Source organism: Microtus pennsylvanicus, chromosome X (genome assembly GCF_037038515.1).
Source record: "Microtus pennsylvanicus isolate mMicPen1 chromosome X, mMicPen1.hap1, whole genome shotgun sequence".
Classification (NCBI taxonomy): Eukaryota; Metazoa; Chordata; class Mammalia; order Rodentia; family Cricetidae; genus Microtus; species Microtus pennsylvanicus.
This window is the reverse complement of record NC_134601.1, coordinates 56,547,638-56,571,419: the sequence shown is the minus strand read 5'-3', so window position 1 is coordinate 56,571,419 and position 23,782 is coordinate 56,547,638. Positions and strand designations below refer to the sequence as shown.

Below are 23,782 nucleotides of genomic sequence, written 5' to 3'. Positions count from 1 at the left end.
GTAAAGGCTCATTGGCTTTTACCAGTCTCTTAATTCACATATAAGGGCATAAGTATATGCATGAATTATTTTCCATAAGCAAATAGTTATTCAGCCTCTTCCCCCTCCACACTACCTCCTCCTCCGCTCGCTTCTGAGACTGACTCCTTTTATGCGTCCCAGGCTTGTCTCAAACTGCTATGCAGCTTAAAATTTCAAACTCAATCCTCCTGCCGCAGCTATCTGAGTTCTGAGATTGCAGGCATGCACCACCATGTCTGATTATTACAGAGTTCATGTGACATGTAAATTTGTAAGAGACCGCCAAAGCTGCTTAACAAATGTAGACACGAACTCACCAAATGAAATGCCCTCTTGCAGGCTGGAGAGGTGCCACTACAATTTCTTTTTATCACGTGAGTTAGTGAAGTCCTGCCCACATCTACTCATTCTTCAATGTCCAGCTCTAACAGCCCCTTCTTCAGAAGTGCTCCAGAGGCGGGATCTCTCCTAAAGGAAAAAAAAACAACCTGGACTGAGCTCCTTATCACAGCCTGCCTCAAATCACAAACAACACTCTCCAGAAACTTCAATTCTTCCCATGAAGGAATTGGACAGTGCCATTAATTTTCTCATGCTCTCAGCGGATAGCTCCACTCCCGATGTGTAAGTAATTAAACAGAAGTCCTAAGGCAGAAGATGTAAAGCCTACACCCTCATGAATGAGCGGGGAGACTGCACAATGGCCAGATGGTGTTTGTGCACCATCAGCATGACATATGCTTCCCATGGCTCGCGAGGCTCTGTAGAAACTGCTACTTCTCTGCCTCCACCTCTTAACTATTCGTCTCACTTCAGTCCTCCGGCCTCCTGGGCCTTTTTAACAAAATCTGATCTTCGAAGACATTAAGTCTCCCTTCATCTTCAGGATATTCCCTGCATTCTTGAGCCACTCGCAGGGCCCACCTCCCTGGGATTCAGCTCAAAGAGGTTGTTCTAGATCAAACTGTCTACACTAGGCGCCTAACTCCAATGACTCTGAAGCATATTGCTTTAAATCTCTGTATGGAATTTCTATTCCTGAAGTAAACATGCTCATTGTTTATAGTGGAATGCCAGCCCCATGAGAAGAGAGACTGTGTCTGTCATGTTCATTACTGTGTACCTTTTGTGGCTGCAAAGAGTCTTCGGTACTAAGGATGCTTTTGGCTAAAGCTAACAGACTACTTGACTACATAAAAGTAACACAAAGGGCTAGAGATATCACATGCACAGAGCATGCACAGAGCCCTAGGCGTGAGCCCCAGCCCTGCATCTACCAGGTGTGAGTTCAAGGCAAGCTGTAGCTACCTGGAGAGTGTCAAGGCAGCCTGGCAGAGAAAGGGGAAGAGGCACTGATTGACTCAAGGGTTTATTTTCTGTCCATACAAAGGAACTCAGAGCTATATAGTATGAAAGTAGATTTGATAGCTCATCGCCGCTGAATTCTGGCTTGGCTTCTTTAAGGCTGTCTTGGACTTCCCTCTTGGTTACAGTACAGCTGTCCAAGGCTGACCCTTCACACACAAAATTATATTGCTCTAGAGAAGAATAAGAGGCAGAGGGCTCTGTCTGTCTGTCTGTTTGTATTTTATGTGTGTTGTACGTGACTATCCATCAAGCTTAACTGTTGCTGTCTTCAGGAGTTCAGCGGGGCCTGTTCTCCAAATATCATCAAAACTGGGCGTGTTGACTTGTGGCTCTTGGAAGGAAGGGGTGTGGAAGGTCATAGGCCCTCACTCAAGTGTCCAGTACTCCCTCCCAGCCAGTTCTATCCTAATTGCACATGACCTCAGGGGCTCTGGGAAGAACTAGAGGATATGGGTAGGGAAGGATGAGTATGGGAAGGGACATCTGTCTACATTGCTGTGGCAGGGACGCTATAAGCTGGATGTGGACCCTTCATTGTGACTGCTTCCAGGTCACCCACACTCTTGCCACAACACCTCATCTCTTGCTTTGTAAAAAAGCCTAAACAACTCTTTGGTTCTCCAGGTGAACTTTGGTGGAACGGCACCTTTGATTGCCATGGGGACCTTAGTGGGAGGGTTAGATGTTTTTACATCTTGCCCAGGAAAGGACTTTTAGCAACAGCATGGATGTCTTTGGCCCGAATGTGTATGCATGTACCATGTGTGTGCTCGGTGGCCAAAGAGTTTAGGAGCACTGGATGCCCTGGAGCTGGAGTTGTGAGCTGCTGGGAACTGAGTCCATGTTCTCTGAAAGAGCAACCAGTGCTCTCAACCTCTAAGCTGTCTCTCCAGCCCCAGAGGGGACTAGACTCTGCATGATCTGAGAATTGAACCTATGGGGTGAGAAATGAACCCCCTTCTCTTTCTATCAAAAGGGAGAACTTCCCCAGCAGTCCTCCCAGTCTGCTGCCATACACCCCGTTGCTCCAAACTGAGCAGAGTCTAGGCCATCCTACTAGTAAAGGAAGGAGGTTAGCATGGGGTCAGTATACACCAATTATGATTCATCTGCACCTAGAGTGCAACCCCTCTTTCTTAAATCCTGTGCCTCTTCCTTGTCCCTAAAGCAGCAAATCTGGGCTCTCTTAGCAAGGAAAAATGCTGGAGCATTGTGGAGGTCACCAATCAGGAGTCAGGCATAAAACGTTCATCATTCATGGAAGACACAGCATGAATTTATGCGGATCCACTTGCAGGCAACAGTTACCACATCTCTCTCTCTCTCTCTCTCTCTCTCTCTCTCTCTCTCTCTCTCTCTCTCTCTCTCTCTCTCTCTCCCTCTCCCCCCCCCTCTCTCACACACACACATCATGCCACACCCTGTGAAGTCAACATTTGTGACCATGCCTGTCCCTTTAGAGGACTTCTACATCCCAGGTCCTGCAGGAACCTTCCGTCTGTGCTTTAATGAGGACCCATGTGAAAGTGGCTGAATGGGCTTTCTGCAAAGTCTTTTCTGGGTTCATGGAGTTTATTCCTATGCCCTTGTTTCTATAACAAAATCCTTCTGTAGATGTGACTGTCTGCTCTTTGAAGGCAGGAGAAGTGTGGACAGTGCCATGTGGGCACTGGTGAGAATCCTCTCAGATGGGCAGCTTGGGTCCCTGGTGATGGACCATTTTCAAACTTTTAAAAAATGAAATGGGCCCTTTCATTTCAGAGTTAAGTCTTGGCAGGGTCACTAGCTCTCCAAGATTCTTCTTGTTCGTGTTTTAAGTATGCACACTTTACACCTAGTCAGATGATCTTCGATTCTTTGGAAAAACAATTTCTTAGAAGCTGGAGAGAAGCTAAGGCAAGGGCGAGGAGGTTGCAGGACACAGGTAAAAGCTGAAAATTGATAGGTTCTCCAAAGCCAAGGCCATGGCCTTCCCAGCACCAGGGCCACCCATTTGTGGTGGATTCACTCCAGAACTCAACCTGCCACAGACTCTGGTATCCCCCACCACCCAGCTCTCCCTGCCTGGGCAAGTCACATTTTCAGAAGCCTGTTCCTTCCTTGGAGTTGCCCTGTGAAGTGGATGCCTGGGCAATGAAATGAAGTGTGTTGGGTGTGGGACCCAGGCAAGTCTGTCTTGCAGCAAACCTGCTCTTCCTTCCTTTGACATAGGCGAGACCCAAGCAGGCTGCATACACAATAGGCGGCATGCAGCTCCATGTTGTTTCCCAGCCTCTAGCCGCCTGGGACCTAGGGGCTTGCTGGGTGGGAGCAAGGTCCTGCAGTCTTTAGGGAGGCAGAGGAGCCTTGGGGCATGGCACACCCTAGTCTTGGAGACATTTCATCACCCACCTCTGACCTTCTCCCTCCCCGTACACAAGAAAAAGAAGCAGCCTCATCTCGCCTCCCGGATGCGGCTGCACCAGCAACATCAGCTGCGGGCGGAGCCCGGGTGCTTGCCACTTCCCCCCTCTTCCCGCGTGACCCTCGCCCCCACCTCCAGTACTCCCTCCCCCTCCAGCAGACACACCCTCCTTCTTAGGCTGGTGGCTCCTCCGGCGGGGCCCCGGGAGGAGCCGAGGGAGCGGCGGGTTGAGCTAGCAAAAGCTTGAGAGAAAAGGAGGGAAAGAGGGAGGAGCGGCGCGAGGGAGGAGGAGCCGCGGGAGCTGGGCGCGGGGTGGCGAGGCGAGCTGAGATGTGGCCGGCCGGCCGGCGTGTAAACACAAGCAGCGGCACAGGCAGCAGCAGCGGCCGCGGTCGCCCGGGCCCGGGGCACTGAGCGCGCCCGCCAAGACCTGCCCGCCGCCGCTGCCATGGCCGAAGTGCGCAAATTCACCAAGCGGCTGAGCAAGCCCGGCACGGCAGCCGAGCTCCGCCAGAGCGTGTCGGAGGCCGTGCGGGGATCCGTGGTGTTGGTAAGTGGCTGAGCGACTGGGGGTCCGTGTGTGGGGGGTGGGGGGGGCATGCGCTCGTGCCGAGAGCGGCGCGGTGGCTTCCCGCGCGCGCGCTGGGGACGGCGGGCCGGATGGACGCCTGGGCGGCAGCCCGGTGCACTAAGAACTCTCTTTCTCTCTCTGTGTTCTACTTAAGTTTTCTCTCTGGCGCCTGGCTGCCTTGGGGTGGGAGTCCCCGGCTCCAGGGGACAGCGCTCTGGTTGTCCCACCAGCATGCGCCGGGCTTGAAGCTGGAGAGAAAAGCGGGTCGCGGACAGCTGCGGATGGAGCGCGGGTTCCCACCCTGGGCGGGGGCGGCTAAGAGCTGCAGAGCGCACCTCCCACTCCCCCGGACCCCGCACAAAGAGCTGGGGGCGAGGACACGAGGAGATCTGGATCCTCTTGGGAGGGCACCTGGGGCAGCCTAGGCGGAAGGATGCAATGAGCCTCTTGCACAGACGCACTCGAGTGCGGATACACATTGAACACACACACACACACGCACGCACGCACACACACACACACACAACCCCACCCAAAAAGCCCGGGGCGCCCGAGCCCTGGCGGGTGGTGTGGACAGAGGAAGCACAGTGACTTCCTCCTGCTACTGGGGAGAGGGAGGGCGGTGGTGAATATTGAGGGGTACTGCCCAAAGACAGAGGGAGGGGATTAGAAACAACGGGGTTCTGCGCCTGAGTGGGCTTTGGGTCGATCGCCTCTGAGAGAGGATAGTCGCTGAGACTTGCTAGAGCTTGGAGGCAAGAGGATGGGGGAAAGGTGGGGTGTGCCTGTGTTAGGATGAAGAACCTAGAACCAGACGCCTACCGCAGAGGACTGGGGTTGTCTTGGCGGCGGGCAGGGCTGGGGGATGGGGATTGGAGTGCATTCTGACCCCCCTGGGAACCCTTCCAGCACACCCTCAGCCCTGTTCAGATTGTCTAAATCTGGAGGGAAGCCGTGGGTGGTAAAAGGGCACTTGCTCCTTCGATTTTAAAGACCCTCATTGCCATTTTTTTTTTTTGGACTAGGGATAAAACCTTTTAAATAAGCTGTGGACTGGTTCATTAGCGGGCGTTTTGTTACTCCGTTTTGCGGGAGATTTGCTGGCTTTTGTCTCATTCCACTCCTATATTATTTTGTGTCATTTGCTGTGTTTTAAATTTCGCCAGTTAAGAGAGGGCTTTTTTGTTAGCACAACTTATCCGGGGAAGGGAACCTCGCAGCTTTCCCTTGTAATTTTTTATGTTGATCTTGTAGAATCAGCAATAAAACCAACATTAAAGCAAGGCAAGGGGCCTGATCCTAGCAGTGGGGAAAGTTGACAGTAGTGGGAGTTCTGGAGGAGGATCAAAGGTAAAATATGTACCTTTGAGATAAAAATCGGATTTCTAATAGCTGCAACTGTGCAGAGCCAAGTGACTTTAAAGAAATCTCTTTGTCGTGGCTGGACCCTTGAAGTTTAATCCTGCTGTTTGGTGAAGCTAAACCCAGACCTTTAATGTTGTTTTAATGGATTTGGCTTATTGTATATTTCACTCGGATTTTGGAGCGAGAACCTGTTGAGGTCAGATGAGACCCTCACTTGTCATCACAGCCAGTTAGAGAGGACCACAAGCTGTGTGCAAGGCATTTATTTCTACCGGGCCATCTTCTCCAAAGCTTATTAGCAAATGATTCAGACAGCCTAGCACAAGGATGGCTTTTCTAAAATCGTAAAGAAAGAAAACCTTCCCGGAGCAGTGGTGTCTGGTCACAGACCACAGTACGTGAAAGGAGAGGGCAGATGGACAGATGGTAGCAAGAGAATAAATGGGACACAAGCAACCTCTGCTGGGATTTGACCAGCATTTGACTAGCTTCCTGCAACAGTAGAAAGTTAACATTCTTTCCCAGGTTTTATGCTTTAAAAAGAATTTCAGTTTTGAGACAGGGTGTCCCGACTGTAGCCCAGGCTGGCCTGGAAGTCTGGCCTTGAGCTTGGTGGTAGTTGTCCTGCTTCAGCTTACTGAGTACTAGGATTAGGGACGTGTGCCTCCAACAATTTTTGTGCAGCCCAGGTGCAGTGGTTTCGCCGTTCTTGACAAAGCTGGGGGGAGTAATTCTATAACAGAGAAAGACTCTTCTTGTTGCTACAGCCAGGGGCCAGAGTTTCCTGGTCAGCTGGCCTCACTTTTATGTCAGGGGGTGTAGAGGGGTGTGATCTATTCATTTCTGTAGCATATGTTTTGTATTAAGATTTGGGGACTTGGGAGAGCAGTTTCTAGTGATGTAGATCAACATCGATCGAGCCCTTACTCTGTGCAAGGCCTGGTGTTAGACACTTCATTGTTATAAATGAATAAACATGACCCGTTCTTCACTTATTTTCATTAGTTCCAGCTTAGGGTGTGTGTGTGTGTGTAAGATACTAAGCAGTCTTAGGGTTTCCTAGGGTTCTCAATAGTGCTCTTTGTTAATTAAGAAATAAATAGCTTTAAATAATCCACGCCCGTTCATGTATTCCTTCTCTTCCTGTGTTTCTTTTGTTTTGGTTTTGGTTGTTGTTGTTGTTTTTTACTTCACAGAACTGTTAGCCAGAGATAGGAAAACCATGGGTGATGGGAGAGGCAAACGGCCATGTCGCAGCTGCTGTCAACTTCTGGTTCAGTTCTGCTGTAAGCCCCAAGTGTTTATTGAGAGACAGCTGAGGTGGGATTTACACTTGCTGCCCTAAACCCAAGACAGCGGCAGGGTTTCAGCATAAGTTGGAGTCATTAGCACAGCGGGTCATGCTTTCCTCTCATGGAAGTCTTGACAGAACTTGGAAGCCCTACCAAGCTGAACAAATATACACTATTTCCTGTTTAGTTTTTTTTTTTTTTACAGTTACACCCTTGTTGGCATGTCCATAACATCATTGAGTTTTGCTCACTGTTCAAAAAATTCAGAAGGCTTGGGCCTTGGCTATATATAGCATGCTGTTATTAGTACTTCCATGAATCTATTAACTATGAAGTGAAACAGGCAGAGAAAGAGAGACTGTTTCATGGCTGCATGTTCCTGTGAGTTCAGCATTTTTATGAAGGTCAATTTTAAATCAGGGAAAGGGATAATTACTGAATTGCCATTGACCAGGATTTCTCAAGAGAGCTTTGGGAGGAGCGTCATGATATCCCGCCAGTGAGCACTGGGGCTATTGGACAATGGTCACATACATGCATGTTTAATGTGCTATGTTCCAATTGTCTTTTTGTTATACTTCAGGTTCTAGTCCGTGGTGCCTGGAAGGGACCAAAGACATTTCAGAAACCTGCTGTCTCCCTTAGGAGGTGTTTAAATGGTGCTTGCTACTTACCATCAGCAAAAGGTTGTTAGATATTACCAGTCGTAGCCCCTTGAGGCAAGGGAATTTGGGCAGGTCCTTTGACTGGTATCAAGGGATTTCGGGAGAGGAGCTCTCCAGAGTTGAGAAAGACTGACAAGGGTCGGCAGCTGTTGACTCCTCCACCCTGCCACTCAGCACTACCTTTGAGCAGAATGGTTGTCATGCTTGCCTTTAGGCAAGCCCTGAGAAACCCAGCAGCTCCTCTGTTCCCTCTTCCTGGGGAGGGTGGGAGGGGGGTGATTTGGAACGTACTTAATATAGGACAAAACTCACAGCTGCATCTGCAAGGAGGTGACAGCTTCCACTGTGGAATAAAGTCTATTTCAACTTGGGCTTTTCCCCTTAGATGCTGGGGACAGAAGTCAGCACCCTGGATCAGGCTAGGCATTATTCTACGGGTTGGCCACACTCCTAGTTCTGCTTGGGTGTTTGCTTGTTTCTTAAGACCTTAAGTCATGATGCTCCTGCCTCAGCTTCCTGGACGCTAGGATTTTATATACCTGGCCTCAATTTTGGCTTCTTGAGCATGCCTTTCCAGTTCTAGGCCTTAGCTCAGCTCCCACTGAGCCAAGAGTGAGAGAGGTGAGCTATACCCTTGGCTCCTGACCACACCCCTTCTCATTCTTCTTTCCGGTAGCTTCTCTTGGTTGGAAGGGTTCTGGGAGACCCATTCCTCTAAGGTTTGTTCAAAACACCAACTCAGTTTGTTATAAAACCAGAGGGGTCACCTCACTAAGCCCTCACTGGAGCAACTGATAGAATCTCCCTGCTCTTTTTGGTGTGTGTCTGTGTATACATGTGTACGCAGGCGTCCTCACCTCTGTGCACCCATGCGGAAACCAGAGAACTTGGGTGCCCTGTTCGAGAGGGGACTTGTCCCTTAATTCCCTCGAATCCAGGTCTCTCACTGACTGGAACTGGCCATTCTTTGGCCAGACTGATCTGCCTTCCTGTCTCTGCACCCTGTTCCCACCTACTATGCCCACGGCCACACCTGGCTTTTTGACGTGGTGCTGGGAAATCCAAACCCAGGTCCTCCTACTTGCCCAGAAAGCATTCGTACACTTCGCTGTCCCCCCAGGGCTGGCATTTGGTGTCTAAGCTTGACGTGTCAAACCCATTCTGCGGGTTGAGTCTTTCCCTGTCCTGATCATCAGCAATCTTTCCTTAAACTTTTATTGCTTTACCACTTGAACATGCATAGTCATTACAGAAAAATTTGAAAAGAAATAGATTGAAGTGTCACCATCTCATTGCTCAGAAGGAACTCTGTTAATAGTCTGCTGTATGTATTTTACTTCTATATATGAATTTTCAGTTTTGTTATCATGTGGTTACGCTGAGCCATCTCACCTGTCCCTAAATAACTCTTCCTTTACCCCTAGCTTATTAACATTCGCTCATGTCCGTCAACATCCCCTTAAGCATGCTTAATAAGATCGCCAACAATTATATTAGGAGTTTTTCGTAGATAAATCGATTTTAGATTTAATTTTATTGGAGTGTGTGTATTGTACATGCACGTGCATATGGGCATTTGCATCACAGTGCCTGCGTGGGGTGGGCTCAGAGGCCAGTTTTCAGGAGTTGCTTTTCTCTTGCTCTGTTAAGGGAGGGCCTCTTTTGTTTTTGCTGAGCTGTACACTCCAGGCTAGCTGGCCCAGGAGCTTCTAGGCAATTCCCTTGTCTCAGCCTCCCATCTCTCAGTGGAGGTGCTGGAATGACAGGTGAAGGCCCCTGCACCTGGCTTCTCTCCTGTGTGCGGTCCAGGGATAGGTCATCATGCTTCCTCTGCAGGCACGTTCACCTGCTCAGCTAGCTCCCTGGCCCGGTGCTTTCTAGTCTTCTGCAGCCATAATCATGAGCTGTCCTCCGCTGTCTTAGATACCTTTAGATTTTGACTTCTTTTTTTTTTGATAGTGTCTTTCTGTGTAGGCGAGGCTGGGCTTTTAATTTTAATCCATGTGCCTTAGCCTCCTGGGATGACAGGTGTGTGCTACTCTGCCTGACACGTCTAAATGTAACTGGGCGGTGGTGGCGCACGCCTTTAATCCCAGCACTCACGAGGCAGAGGCAGGTGGATCTCTGTGACTACGAGGTCAGCCTGGTACAGAGAGAGTTCCAGGCCAGCCAGGGCTAACACACAGAAAAACCCTTTCTGGAAACAACAATAATAATAATAATAATAATAATAATAAACAAATAAAAATAAAAAATAAATTATTAATTCCTAAATTGCCCTTGACACAGCTTCTTAGCAGCCACATCCACATGTGACTACCATATTAGACAGTGCTAAACATAGCATTTCCATCACTACAGTCGGTTAGCACTGGGCCAGACATCTTAGAGAGAATCGTCTCAAATGTGCTAGATTTTGCCCATAGATTAAATTTCTGGCTATCAAATTGCCTGTTCAAAGTCCATATGCATTTTTAGGGTTGAAAATTTCTCTTAGGGGTTGGGATGCCAGGCCTTGAGGTCCATCTTTAGCACCATAAACAATGCTTGGTAAATAAGCCGAACCAAACCAAACCAAACCAAACAGCGCTGTAAACGACACTGCAGAAAGTTGCTCCAGCTTCTCCTGCCATAGCCAGTGAGCCTACATTTCTCTGCTCCCATGTTGATGCTGCTTAAGGCTCTTCAGCTCGGTAATCTGATAAACTCTTAATTTGTGTATATCTTTCATTACTGTTGAAACTGAATAGAGTGTCTCCTATGTTGATGACCCATCCATATTTCTTCTGTTAAGGCCAGAGAAACTTGACACAGACTCTTTTCCTTCTTTGGATTCTTGAAATAACCATCTTCACCCTTCCCAGTTCTGTTTGGCTGCGGCAAAGGTGGGACCGCGCGGTCATATTCCTTTAGGTCTCCTCCCGGTGATTCTGATGCACCCAGAAATGCTAATCTAGGCCACTCATCTCTTCAAGGCAAGAATGTCCCTTAAATACATCTTTGACAAAGGCTTGTTTGGGTTCTCCTGAGCCCCCTCTTCACGTTAGAAGTCTGTGTTGGAAAACTTAAGCCGAAATTCACTCTTCTGAGTTCTATGCTGGTCTGCACCAAAATCCACTGTTTGGAGCAACATGGAATGTTTGCTTCCTCTTTCACACGACCTTTGACATGTGGGTACCACCACTATGCCATTTGAAACTGCACTCTTCTCAAGGCCGGAGAGCCTTCATTGCTTTCCTTCATTTCCCACACGACTTGGTTTCACGATTCTTCATATCGTGGTCATTCTCTTTGACTCTGATCCAAGTGTTCAGTGTCCTCCTGAATAGCAGCGGCAGAGCACCAGGACTAGAGGGAGGCCTGGGGCCTGGTCCCAAGTCTGCCTTCTGTTGCCACTTGCATTGTGAATGAAGGCAGGTAACCTTGTCTGTGAAATGGGGACAGACAAAAGTTAGCTCCCTTGTGAGGAGTAAAGAAATAATGTATGAAAATGGCTGGCGTATACACGTGGTTCGTAGGGTTTTAAAATGAAGGTCGAGGGAGAGGCAGTTTTCCTGGTAAGTTGACCACGTTCCAGTGGAAGACCACACATTCAAGAACATCTGGGCAGCCCAAAGTGGTCTTAAAGGGTTTAAAGTGAAAAGGACACAAAGTTGAGTGGGTAGGGACAGGAGTATACATCTGGGAAGAGTTGGGGGAGGGGATGAACATGGTCAAAGAACATTATATGAAACCCTCAAAGTACTAAAAAAAGAAAACTAAGACAAATTGAAAAATAAATAAAGAGAAGGTTGGGAGGGGGAATGCCTCAGTGTCTGCCACAGAATGTTCCCTACTTATTCTGGGTCTGAGTCCATCACATGGCGCCTGGAATGCAGTAGGCAGACAGTTTACATTTTGTGTATCTTGGGAGAAGAGCCCGGAGGCAGGAGACTAGTGAAAATATAGAGTCCAGGAGAGTGATAACAGCGGGTTTAACCAACAAAGGCCTTAGCTGAGGCAGTGAGGATGGAGATAGAGACAGTTCAGTGATAACATCTATAGCGTTAGGTGATTGTTGAAGGGAGCAAGGGGGAAGGGAAACAAAGGGGAGGAAGAGAGAGGTGGAGTCAAGCTAAAGTTGAGGTTTTTACAGCTCGGGGGAGCAGAAGGAAGGTGGTGGAGGAAGGGCAGAGAAAACAAGCAATCCCTGTTTGAGAAAACTGTGAGGGCAAGGCCAGGTTTGGTGAGAACATTCTAAGGGGAGGCTGAGCAAGGAGAGTTGTGTTTTGGCAGAAGCCTGGGGTTCTTGAGGGCAGAGAGGAAAGTGTTCCAAGTGGAATCAGGAAAGGGAGGAATAGCCAGGAAAGGACCAGGGCTCAGGGACAGAGATGAGATTGTAGGTGTGATTAGCTGATGGAAGAGGCTTGCCCCTCTGGGGATGATTAGGGAAGAGAAGGCAGGGTGGGGAAGAATAACCTGGAGGCTAGCTCTAAACTTCCCGTTAAATTGATAGTAGAAGTACACACACACACACACACACACACACACACACACACACACACACTGGTGGGGTGGTGAGAGCTTGTTTTAGTAGTTGGCTTTAGCAGGTCATGGGAACAAGGAACTAGTCAGATTTTTCTGGGTGCCCAGGGAGGCTAATGTACTAGTCTCCCCTTAAGGGACTCCTGATTCAGACATGAAGATAGGATACCCAGTAATAACTGATGTAGAGAAGAAAGAAAGCAGTGAGGATGCCTTCTAGTTTCACCTGATTCATCCTGTCCCCCTTGTCCCCCTCACCAGTACTTCGTGATTTGTTAAGACCTTAGTAGTAGTCCCTTCTGGTCTTAACAAGGCCAAAGAGGCTTTTCCTAATGACCACTGTTAATCTCTGTGGTTTTGTCTGTAGAGTTCCCTTCCCCTATGCTTTCTGGGAAAGAGTTAACAGTAAGAGTTAGTGGTGACTTGTAATGGTGAGAAATTTGCCGAGCTCACCTTGGCATTCCCTGGCTTGACCTCTGTGGCCCCACACAGTGGTTGTTACCACACAAAAATTCCACACACCTGCTTTTAAATTCATGAATTTAACATCTTAAAATTGTTATTGCGCTGTGTGTGCGTGCATGCAGACATGATGTGTCTGTGAAGGTCAGACAGCTTGCTGGAGTTGTTTCTTTCCTTCCACCGTGTGAGTTTCTGGGATTGAACTCAGGTCAGCAGGCTTTGGTGTAGTTTGCTTGACCTGCTGAGCCGTCTTGCTACCCTACTCTTGTTTTTAAAAAATATTTAACTTTGAAGTCGTTTTGAGAACTTCATACTTGAGCAGTGCATCGACGTAACTGCTATCCCTCTTAACTCTCCAACTCCTCCCATTTCCCCCAAATTCTTTACCTCTTCTGCAATTATTGCGCACAGACAGACAGACAGACACACACACAGACATACAACCTATGGAGTACATTTAGTGTTACAACTTATTACAGAGGATTGGTTCACCTGAGATACAGAATCATCAAGAAGATATGCTGAAAAATGTATTCATAGTCTCTAAATTTTATTTACCACTGAAACCGGAAACCACGGGAGGGAGGGAGCTCAAGCAGTTCCTCCTTTCTTATGGTTTTTGTTTAGTTTTATGCTTTGTCAGTCTTAAGGGGCCTTTTAGAATAAGTTTCTCCTTGGGATTTAGAGCTCATAATTTCCTATAGATTTTGCCAGGAGGGCGGAAGAATTCCAGGCTAATATTGGTCTGCTATTTGTATCAGCCTGGAGCCAGATGCCGTTTTGATTCTTTGCACAGCCCCACCCCGGAGGCTTCCTGAGCAGAGAGACTGGAGTGGGGCAAAGGGACCATCGTCTTGCTAAGCTGCTACTGCCTCTAAGCCCATGATTGTTAGAGCTCCGGGTGAGAGCCCGAATTTTGGCGTGCTCAGAGTTCAGCCCAACTGCTTGCTGGCGGGCTGACATTAGGCTAGTGCATGTAGAACACATCAGTGAGAACATATGATCTGCATGAGTGTTGTTTTGGGGAAGATAGCTTGGTCAGTAACATGCTTAGATGAGGACATGACCTTGATCCCCAGAACCCACGGGAGAAAAGTCAGATGTGGTGGTGCACCCTTGTCTCGACAGTTCCAGGGAGGTAGAGACAGGTGGCTCAGGGCCTAGTTAGTGAGCTCTAGGCCAGGAAGAGACAGTTGAGAGGGAGGGAGAGAGGGAGGGAGGGAGGGAGGGAGAGAAGGAGGAAAAGACAGACTATGAAAATGAACCCGAGAAACCACAACCCTGCCTGTTCTTTGGCCTCCATATGCATGTGCACACATGCGCATTCTCACCTCCCTGTATACACCTGTGCATATGCGCATACGCACAGATTAACACAAAGCGTGCCTTGTTGCTTCTCACACCATCCCAGGCTTTATGTCCTTTTCTGTGGTGTCAGAGAGAGAAAGGGCCTCACAGATGCTAAACTCGCGTGCTCCCTCTGAGCTCCAGCCATCACCCCAATGTCCTGTCCTAGTCTGCTGATGGAGGAAGGTCATTGGTTAATTAAATAAAGAAACTGCTTGCCCTGATAGGTTAGAACATAGGTGGGTGGAGTAAACAGAACAGAATGCTGGGAGGAAGAGGAAGTGAGCTCAGAGATACCATGCTTCCCTCTCCCGGGCAGACGCGATAGCTCTGCTCTCTGAGGCAGACGGCGATGCAGCCAGGCACCAGGTCAGACATGCTGAATCTTTCCTGGTAAGCGCACCTCGTGGTGCTACATAGATTATTAGAAATGGGTTAAGAGGCTGAAAATAATGGGCCAGGCAGTGTTTAAAAGAATACAGTTTGTGTGTTGTTATTTCGGGGCATAAGCTAGCCAGGTGGCCAGTGTGCCGGGGATGCAGCCCCACTGCCCCCAATACTACAGTCTGCTAGTCAGGTTTAGTAATAGCAGGCTGGCTTTGTTAAGGGGGGGCATATCCAGCTTCCCGGTCAAGTCAGCCTGGAAAACACGGCAATCATTCGAGCTCCACGTGGTTTCTCTATTGTTCGTCCACAACCTTGCACAATCACACCTAACTTTTGCTCTGAATGATTTCCTGTGATTCTTGGCTACTGGAGTTTTTATTGCCCATGGAGTTTATCATCGCCAGGAAGTTTCTCCCTGCTTTCCTGACAGCTCCTGTTGGACCATAAATGTTTCAAGGTGGTGAAAAGGGTTAGGAGGAGATGTTTAAGGTCTTCTGTGTCCCCGCCATATTGTTTTCTCTAGTGACTGGCCAGATTTTACTGGTCAAGATGCAGCTGGAGATATTCTGAAGTCCCTGGACAGAGTATCTTTATCTGAAGCATTTCAGTGCATTGTGACAGAAGTCCAGCAAGTTCTTTTGCATGGAATGTTTTTCAGATGATGGCCTTATATTTCCATAGCCCCATTAAAAGTACTGATTTGATTTTATGTGTATGGGTATTTTGCCTACATGTGCATGCATATACTCTGGAACTGGAGTTATGGACAGTTGTGAGCCACTATGTGGTTACTGGGACTCGAACCCAAGTCCCCTAGAGGAGCAGCCAGCGCTCTTAAGTGCTGAGTGATTGCTTCAGCCCCATTAGGGCCCCAGTTTTAAGAAGCGTTCAAAAGACTGTTATGTCTGTGATGTCATGAGGTTACAGGTCACTGTTAAACACATTCCATGTTGTCATCACTCTAAATGGAGAAACAGAGGCCTGGTTTCTGGTGAGACAGCCACAGGCCGTCTGTCATTTCCAAGTGACTGGGCAGGTAATGAACTCCAGGTTTCTCTGTGCAGCCATGTGAAAAAGCACCCGTGGCGTGCCTACCGGATTACACAAGCAAGCAGGGGAAAGAAACTTTTCTTGTGTGGCTTGCTGATGGCTTATGGGAAGCCATATTTATTTCCAAACAAGCTTGCTTTCTTTAGTGGGAAGGTAGAACTTAAGGGCAAGATTAATTTTTGAAATTTGGTGAACTGCTTTTAGTTTGCTGTTCTTCATTTCTTTCCTGTTTGAATAAATATACAGAAAAAGAACACTCTAGAACTTTATCCCTGCAAAGGTACCTGGGATTGTTTTCATGGAACTCCTTTTAGGTTACCACTATCCCAAAATAACATAATATATATTTCTTTCCATGCCTTTTCTATTAGTAGTTTAGTTTTCTCCCTTGAGAAATGGCCAGCTTTATACCTTACAAGGCCTGCTGTCGCAGTGTTCCCGAACACATGGCACACTTCTGTTGGCACGACCAGTTTTTTTTCATAGGCTAGCGAGTTCCCAGTGCACCAAATGACTACCCAGAGACCTGAAGGAAGGAATGCCACCTTCTGAGGTGTCTATCTGACTATCAAGACATGGCTGACATCCATGGAGACTCGGCATCAACTGTTGTGTAAACTGCACTGAATTGTTCTTTAAGATCTCACAGGGGCCAGTGGTTCTCATTTGGGCCCATTGGAGAGCTTATGACACACTCTACCGCTCTGGAAGCGAAGACTGCTCTCCTTTCAAACTTGCCCCCAGGAGACTTGTTCTGTCACTTCTAGTGACTGACCTGACTGTTCACAGAGGAAGTGGGCCACAGTCTGTCCTTCCAAATAAATACTCTGTCAGAATTCTCACTAATAGCGCCAAAGTCTCGCCAGAGTGAATTCGATAAGTTTTCTAATCTATACCCACACGAGCTTTCTCCTTGCTTCTCGCCCTCCTTCCTTTCTCTACTTAGAGTCCAGTCTTGCTCCAATACTAGAAGCATCAAGAGTTTCTCACATTCTGTGTTCAGGTCCTAGGTTTCAAGTTGTCTAAGCTGCTGGTTATACCCTGTATGTTTGTGTGTATTTGTTTGTTTGCTTCTATTTATTTCTCCATCCATTCACTTGAAGACAGGGTCTCATGTAGCCTAGGCTAACCTCAAACTTAAAAAGAAAATATTATCATTAGGTGGTGGTGGCACACACCTTTAATCCCAGTATTCAGGAGGCAGAGGCAGGTAGATCTTTATGAGTTTAAGGCCAATCTGGTCTGCAGAGTGAGTTCCAGGATAGCCAGGACTGAACAGTGAGGCTTTGTCTCAAAAACAAAACAAAGGTGTGTGTGTGTGTGTGTGTGTGTGTGTGTGTGTGTGAGAGAGAGAGAGAGAGAGAGAGAGAGAGAGAGAGAGACAGACAGACAGACAGACAGACAGACAGACAGACGGAGAGTGCATACCTGTTCTACAGTGCTCATAGCGGTCAGAGGACAACCTCCGTCTATCAACGCAGGTCTCAGGGGTTGAAATTAGATCATCAGGCTTGCAGCAATTCTTTTAACTCTGAGCCATCTCGCTGACCCTAGTCTCAAACTCGTAGCAGCTAAGGCGACCTTGAATTTCTAATCCTTTGCCTCAGCCTCCCAAGTGCAGAGGTTCCAGGTGGACACCGTCACAGCCAGCTCTATTTTAATAGTCATTTATTTTGCTGGTACTAATGACTGAATATAGGACCCAGGGTATTCTAGGGAAGTGTTCCCCCACTGGACTCCCCAGCTCTAGCTTTACTTTTAAGTTTTAGACAGGATCTTGATAAGTTGCCCAGGCTGGCCTTGAACTCATTCTTTCGTCCAGGCACATCTTGAACTAGCGGCCTTCCTGCTGTTAGCCCTTTGAGCAGCTGGGGTGACAGATCTGTGCTGCCAGACCCAACATCTACCCTGTCTTTAAAATTAACTTCTAGTAATCTAGTTGTTGGGTTCTGGTGTTACTTTTTGTCTACCTTGTGTGTGTGTGTGTGTGTATGTGTGTGTGTATGTGTGTGTGTGTGTGTGTTGCCAGATATGAAGCCAGCAGACTGCCATCTATTGAACAGGTCATCTACCCTGTACCAAATTTCCAGTTCCTCTGTCCCTAACCCGGTCCCCTTACCCACCCATATCTAATCCCCTACTTGGTTTCCTGGCAGGTTACCATGATGTTCCTCTACAAGTGACTTCTTGTCATACTGCTAGGTCTCCTGAGCAGGATGCTTTGCCTTTACCATGCTTCTGCAGCTGTGCAGCCGTAGCTCTGTACTTGAACTCTGTACAGTGGAACCGGACCGTGTGCTGAGGGAGGGAGGAGCTACTTAGCAAACTCAGAGGAGGCTGAGTGACCAGGGGAGGAGGTCCAGCAGATGGGCCTTATTGAGAGCTGGACAGTAGTCCACATGGTGGATCAGTCTCCCATTTCTGCTTTAGTATATTGTCACAATGTTAGTGTCTACAAAGTACAGAAATTTTATTTATTGTTTGTTTGTTTTTCTGAGACAGGGTTTCTCTGTGTAACCACCCTGGGGCTGTCCTGGAACTCACTCTGTAGATTAGGCTGACCTCAACCTCACTGAGATCCTCCTGTCTCTGCCTCCAGAGTTCTGGGATTGAAGGTGTGTGTCACCAGTGCTCAGCTTATTTATAATAAATTTATTTATTTTGAAAATAAATTTTGTCATGCAAACTTCTAACTCCTCCCACATCCTTCCTACTTTCCCACCCACCCAAATCCCAAATCCATATTCTTTCTTTCTCTCATTAGAAAAACAAACCTATGATGATGATGATAATAATAATAATAATAATAATAAATCAAAGCAGAATATGGCAATACAAACAAACAGGAAAGAAAGAGCCAAAGAAAAAGTACATAAGAAACTCATAGATGCAGACACACACACATTCACATACACAGAAAGTCCATAAAAATACAAAAGCAGAAACCATAATATGTAAGCAAAAGATCTATAAGGTAAAAAAGAAAATCCCCAGACAAAGTATTATGAGACAAAAAAAATCTCCAAAAATACCACTGAAGCTGGGAGATGGTGGCGCACACCTTTAATCCCAGCACTCAGGAAGCAGAAGCAAGCAGATCTCTTGAACTCTGTGAGTTCGAAGCCAGCCTGGTCTACAAGAGCTAGTTCCAGAACAGGCTCCAAAGCTACAGAGAAACCCTGTCTCAAACAAAACAAACAAAACAAAAATACCATTGAGTTTTGTGTTAGGCATCAAATTGCTTGGCATGAGGCCTACCCTTAAGTGTGGTTTGTATGCCCAAAGAGACTGTTGGTGAAAACAAATTTTTTCTTTGCGAGTGGTTGTCCATTGGAGATAGCTTCTGAGTTAGGGACAGGGGCTCGTGTCTACTTCCCCTCTCAAGGCTGGCTTCCCATTGGACTAGCAGCTGTGCAGGCCCTGTGCACGCTGCCTCAGGCTCTGGGTGTTCATAGTTGTGTCAGAAGGCCAAGGTTCCTCGGTGTCCTCCATCCCCTCTGGCGGAGCCCTGAGGGGAGGAAGTTGTTGGAGACAGCCCAGTTAGGACGGAGTGTTCCCAGGTCTGTCCCTCTGCCCGTTGTCTGGCTGTGGGTGTCTTTGTTTGTTCCTACCGCCCTTACTGTTTCTAATGCAGGGGAAGCTCCTGTGTGGAGGGCTGAGCACAGCACTTACCAATGAGTATAGCAGAATAGCATTCAGAGTCATTGTAGCTCTTCATTCATTTTATTGCTACCTTCCTTTAGCACTGTGCTTCTCAACCTTCCCAACGCTGGAACCCTTTAATACAGTTCCTCATGCTGTGATGAGCCCCCCTGCCATAAACTTACTTTGTTGCTACTTCATAATCGTCACGTTGCTACTGTTATGAATCAAATATCTGATTGGTAGGATATCTCCTATGGGACCCTAAGAGGGTTGTGACCCACAAGTTGAGAGCCGCTGCATAGTATTTGGTTTGCCCCTGGTCTGATGGCCTCTCTAGTCTTAGGAAGAGCACAGACTTTTTATAGTTCTGGATGTCGCAAGTCTGACACAGGATTCACTGGGATGAAACCAAGGTTTGGGAAATTGGCATGGCCTTCAGGAGCTCTAGAGGAGAGTTCCGTATGTTGCCTTCTTTTCCAGTTTCCAGAAGCTTCCTGCATTCTCTGGCACATGATCTCTGTGTCCATCTTCAACAGAGCAATGGCTGGCCACGTTCCACTCACAGCCCCCTGCCTCTGCATCTATCCGCACACTCTCTTCTCCGCCTCTGATTAGCCGGCCGCCCTCTTTCATCGTAAGGCCCCTTGCTTTGTTTTCGTGGTACTGGTGATTGGAAGCATGGCCTCGCATGTGCCATGCTGGACAACTATGCAACACTTCAAGCCACATAGAAGAACCTTTGGGAGGACTTTGGTCCCACCTGGATAACCCAGCATGGTCTTCCCGTCTCAAAATCCTCAACTTCATCACATCTCCAGTTTAAAGAGGAAAGTCAGTATTCCCCGATTTGAGGGACTGAGATGCAGCCACGTTTGTGGTTCTTCAACTTCATGAACTGTTGCTCTAGGTTGATGAATCGGTGGGCTACTGATGAGTTGGTGAGGTCAGGTAGGTTCCTGACTTTATGATGGGATCGAAAACCGGACATGGATCCGAGAGACTAGTGAACAGTGAACTAGGTGCAGATGCCTTCCCAGCATCCTACTGAAGGAGCATGATCCCTTTCGAGGATCTTCGCTGAAGGAAAGCAATACAGGTTTGTCATCTGTGATTTCCATTCGCATGTTTTCTGAAATTCTTCCTGACTAACTGTTTTCCCCACAGAGGACTCCATTAGTCTGGAGTTCTTATAGAGGGCACTGCTTTCAGACTTGAGGTGTTTCGGGATACAAGTTGGCCAGACACATGCAGGCACTTAGCCAGTTGAGGCCTATGGAATTTTCCACTCTCGGCTAAGGAAAAGAGGAAAGCAGTAGGGGTATGGAGGTGTGCGGGGAGGGGGTGTAGACGTGTGTGCAGGAGACATGCTGAAGAGAGAAAGGGATGGTTTCACATCACAGTGAGTAACTGGCTGGCAAGTCCCAAGATGCTTCTCGTATGTCCTCTGTAAGAGATACTTCACCTAGGCTGAAGGTCACCTTAGATGGAGCCACATACCCCTGAATTCTCAAGGTAACCACAGGACCCCTTGCAGACAGGTCGGAGAAGGCGGAGGAAAAGACCGGGAAATCTCTGAGTTCCTTCTTGACTTCACGGGGATTTTGACTGAGACATAAATCGAAACTTCCTCTCCCCGCGTAATTCAGTCCCTGCCATTTTAGAGAGCCGCACCACAAAAGCTTCCTGGCTGCTTTGGTTTTAGCCTCCTCGCGCTGCACAGCGCAGTATAATATCCGTGATGGTCTGATGGCGCAGAGCCTTGCAGCTCTGGGGGAGCACTCTGTCATAGACGGGGGTTGTGCTTGCCGTTTTTACAGCAGCTCCAGTTGGCCACGGCTGTATTTCTCCCTGGCTCAACCGATCCTTTTACAGGTCCTTGGGTAATGGAACTGGCTGTGCGTTGAAAAGCCTTATGAGAAGGTCCAGGAAAATCACAGATTTTGTTTCAAAATCTGGAGCAATGAAATGTCCAGAAACTCTCTTCACTTTTTTCTATTCCATGTTTTTTTTTGGGGGGGGCTCTGCCATGGGAAAATAATTTCCATTCTTTTTTCTAGACAACTTATGATAAATCTTCAGGTATTTTCAGTGGGTTTGTATTAAGTGGTCCACTATTCTGTAAGAGTAATCTACCAATTTTTAAATGTGCGGGTGTATTAACTATAGCCCTATTGGGGACTTATTTAGAAAGACTTTTAATACGGTATGCATTTTATCTAAGATATGGGTCCTTTCCCTTCGTATTGGACTTGAATTTTTGGTTTGTTTTCCTGATATACTGGTCTCTGTTGTGGGGGTCTCCCCTTTTCTGCTTGTCTTCCACGGAACTCCATGACTTACAGGTAGTGTCCACTACATCAATGAATTTCAGGATAGGCTTGATGCCTTAGACACCTGGAACTTCTTGGCCTGTGGTAGATAGCAGAAGGAAGTCAAAAGCCACGTATTGATGGAGAGTGTGCTGACTGGTGAAAAAGATACGTTGTGAGGTTGTAGATAGCTGCATTGGCTGCTGGTCAATATGGATGCTTTCATTCACTATCTGATGCTAAAGTCCCAAGGGGCGTGCTTTTAGAGCGGTTGCCTGAACTGTACAGAAGCAGAGGTTCTATTTCCACTGGTTTCTTTATAATGGACTAAGTCTATTTAGAGCGAAGGTGTGGACATGAGAGAAGGCAAGAGGAATAATCCGAGGGAACTAAATGATCTTTGGGCACCACAGTAGAGCAAAAGTCCAGAGATTCAAATAGTAGTGCTCTTCGATGGGGGTAGCAGCCTAGTTTTAGAGAGGCAGACAGGAAGGAGTGAGAAGCTCTAAAGCTAGGTAGGAGGAATGGCTTGGGGAGTAGGCAGGTGGCCAAGCCTAAAGATGCTGCATGCTGTCAGCCAGCAGAATTCAAGACCCCAAATCAGTTAGCCGAGGGACTTCAAAAGTCCTTGTTCTTGTTCTCCATTGTATATTACAAGTGGAGACCAACTGTCCAGGTCCGATAGAGGTCAGAGTTTACGGACCGGCAGATGCCTCCCTGTGCAAGACTTCTTCTGGGAGCCAAGGGTGGAAGGACTCTGGCGCAAGGCATGCCTGCCTCTCTTCCTTCATCCTAGCTTTCCTTAGCCTCGACTGGCAACCTCTCACACCTATTCCAAACCTGTATTTCTTGAGGCAGCAAACCCTGCTGGACAGGAATGGCAACAGGTAGAGATGGAACCTCCAAGCCATTGGAACTCTGCAAGAGCAGCCCTGCTGGGACTGACTTCCTTTTTACTGTTTTCTTTCTCTCCTAAACCACTTTCTTCTCTTTTCTGACTTCTACTTCATGCTCACTGCTCTCCTGTTCTCTCCTCATTACCCCACTCCCCTCACCTCAGGTGTTGGCAGCTTGTGTGCGCAGAAAGCATTCCACCACTGAGTTACATTCCCCGCCCTTTCTCATGTGCACACTCTCCTATTGATGGTCCCCGTATTCCCCTCTCTGCACTGCAAATCTGGATCCTCTCGGCTCCCCCATGGCCTCCCTTCTTTACCGCCTATCAAGATGTCGTTATTCTAGCGTGGGCATATTCCTGCTTTATTTCCTTCTCTCTTCCCCCCTCTCTCCCCCCCTCCTTCCTCTCTCCTTCCCTAATTCTAGGAGGACAGGTAGGCACCACCACATGCAGATCCCACTTTCCCCTGCCCCATCTTCTCTCTCTCTCTCTCTCTCCTTTGACTTGACTACAAAGTGTTCACCATGGGGCAGAGACATCACTTTGTTTATTTTTTTCTTTAACCTTTTTTTTTTAAAGCCAAGGGTGGAAAATTCCAAAGGCCTGAGTTAGTGATGGCTAGGTGCCTTTTCTGGAGCTCCAGTAGCTGGAGTGCCAAGGGAATGTCGTGGGGTTGCACATCTGGAGAAGTCGTTCTCTAAAATGTCCTGGATTTGAATTTAGGTCCATGCGAAAGAAGAGGAGCTTTTAGCTGTGTAATGATGAAATCAATACAGCAACTAAACATCCCAGATCCCAGTTTACATCACTTGCTTTTTTTTTTCTGCTGGGCTCAATTGGGAAGGCATAGTCTTTGGCTTCTTAGGCTTTTCTAGAGTCCAACCTTTTGCATAAGAAACAAATGCAGCTCTCACAGCCCAACTTAATTGAGGATTTCACTTTGTTGGAGTCATTCTTTGGCAGAGGCCCGCTCCATTTCAGAACAACCCGAGTGGGTCTCCTGGGGCACGGGAGCATCCTCCCAAATGTTACGAGGTGGAGTTGAGTAGATGAACCCCACCCTCATGTGTCTTGCTGCTTCTCTGGAGAAATAACCTGGGCAGGGTTTTGCTTGCAGAGCCCCTAGGGCTGTAACAAATTAGAGGTGACTAGTTTGACAATTCTCCAAAAAGCAATCTTCTTGAAACGCATAGAGAAGTAGTCTGCCATTCTGCTGCTTCTCGTGAAGGTGGGAGAGATGAAAATTCCCAAGACCAGAGAAATACCAACTCCTTTTGCTTTGGTTTCACGTGACTATAAGTAAGACCTTTAACTCAACCACTTCTCTGTAGGCCTTTTTTGCCATGCAGTCACATTAGAAGGTTCCAGGCTTTAGAGAGGGGTATGTGTGTCAGAGGTCTTTTTTTTCCCAGTTTGCCCTGCTAACTGAACAATGCAGCCAAGTTCTTAGGTTTTAGAGCACATCGATTTCCTT

General features: G+C 47.6%; 1 protein-coding gene across 3 annotated transcripts in view; it reads left to right on the top strand.

The window, feature by feature from the left end:
• The first annotated feature begins 3,993 nt into the window (after positions 1-3,993).
• The window catches only part of Dock11 (dedicator of cytokinesis 11), a 195,427-nt gene continuing 175,638 nt past the window's right edge, over positions 3,994-23,782 (top strand). For 2 of the 3 annotated variants that reach the window (XM_075956582.1, XM_075956581.1), the window contains exon 1: positions 3,995-4,343. In XM_075956582.1, the coding sequence (XP_075812697.1) occupies positions 4,242-4,343 (102 nt within the window). In that variant the 5' untranslated portion in view covers positions 3,995-4,241. Of the gene's footprint in view, positions 4,344-23,782 lie in introns of all 3 variants that reach the window. The other variant, XM_075956583.1, reaches the window with a different exon arrangement.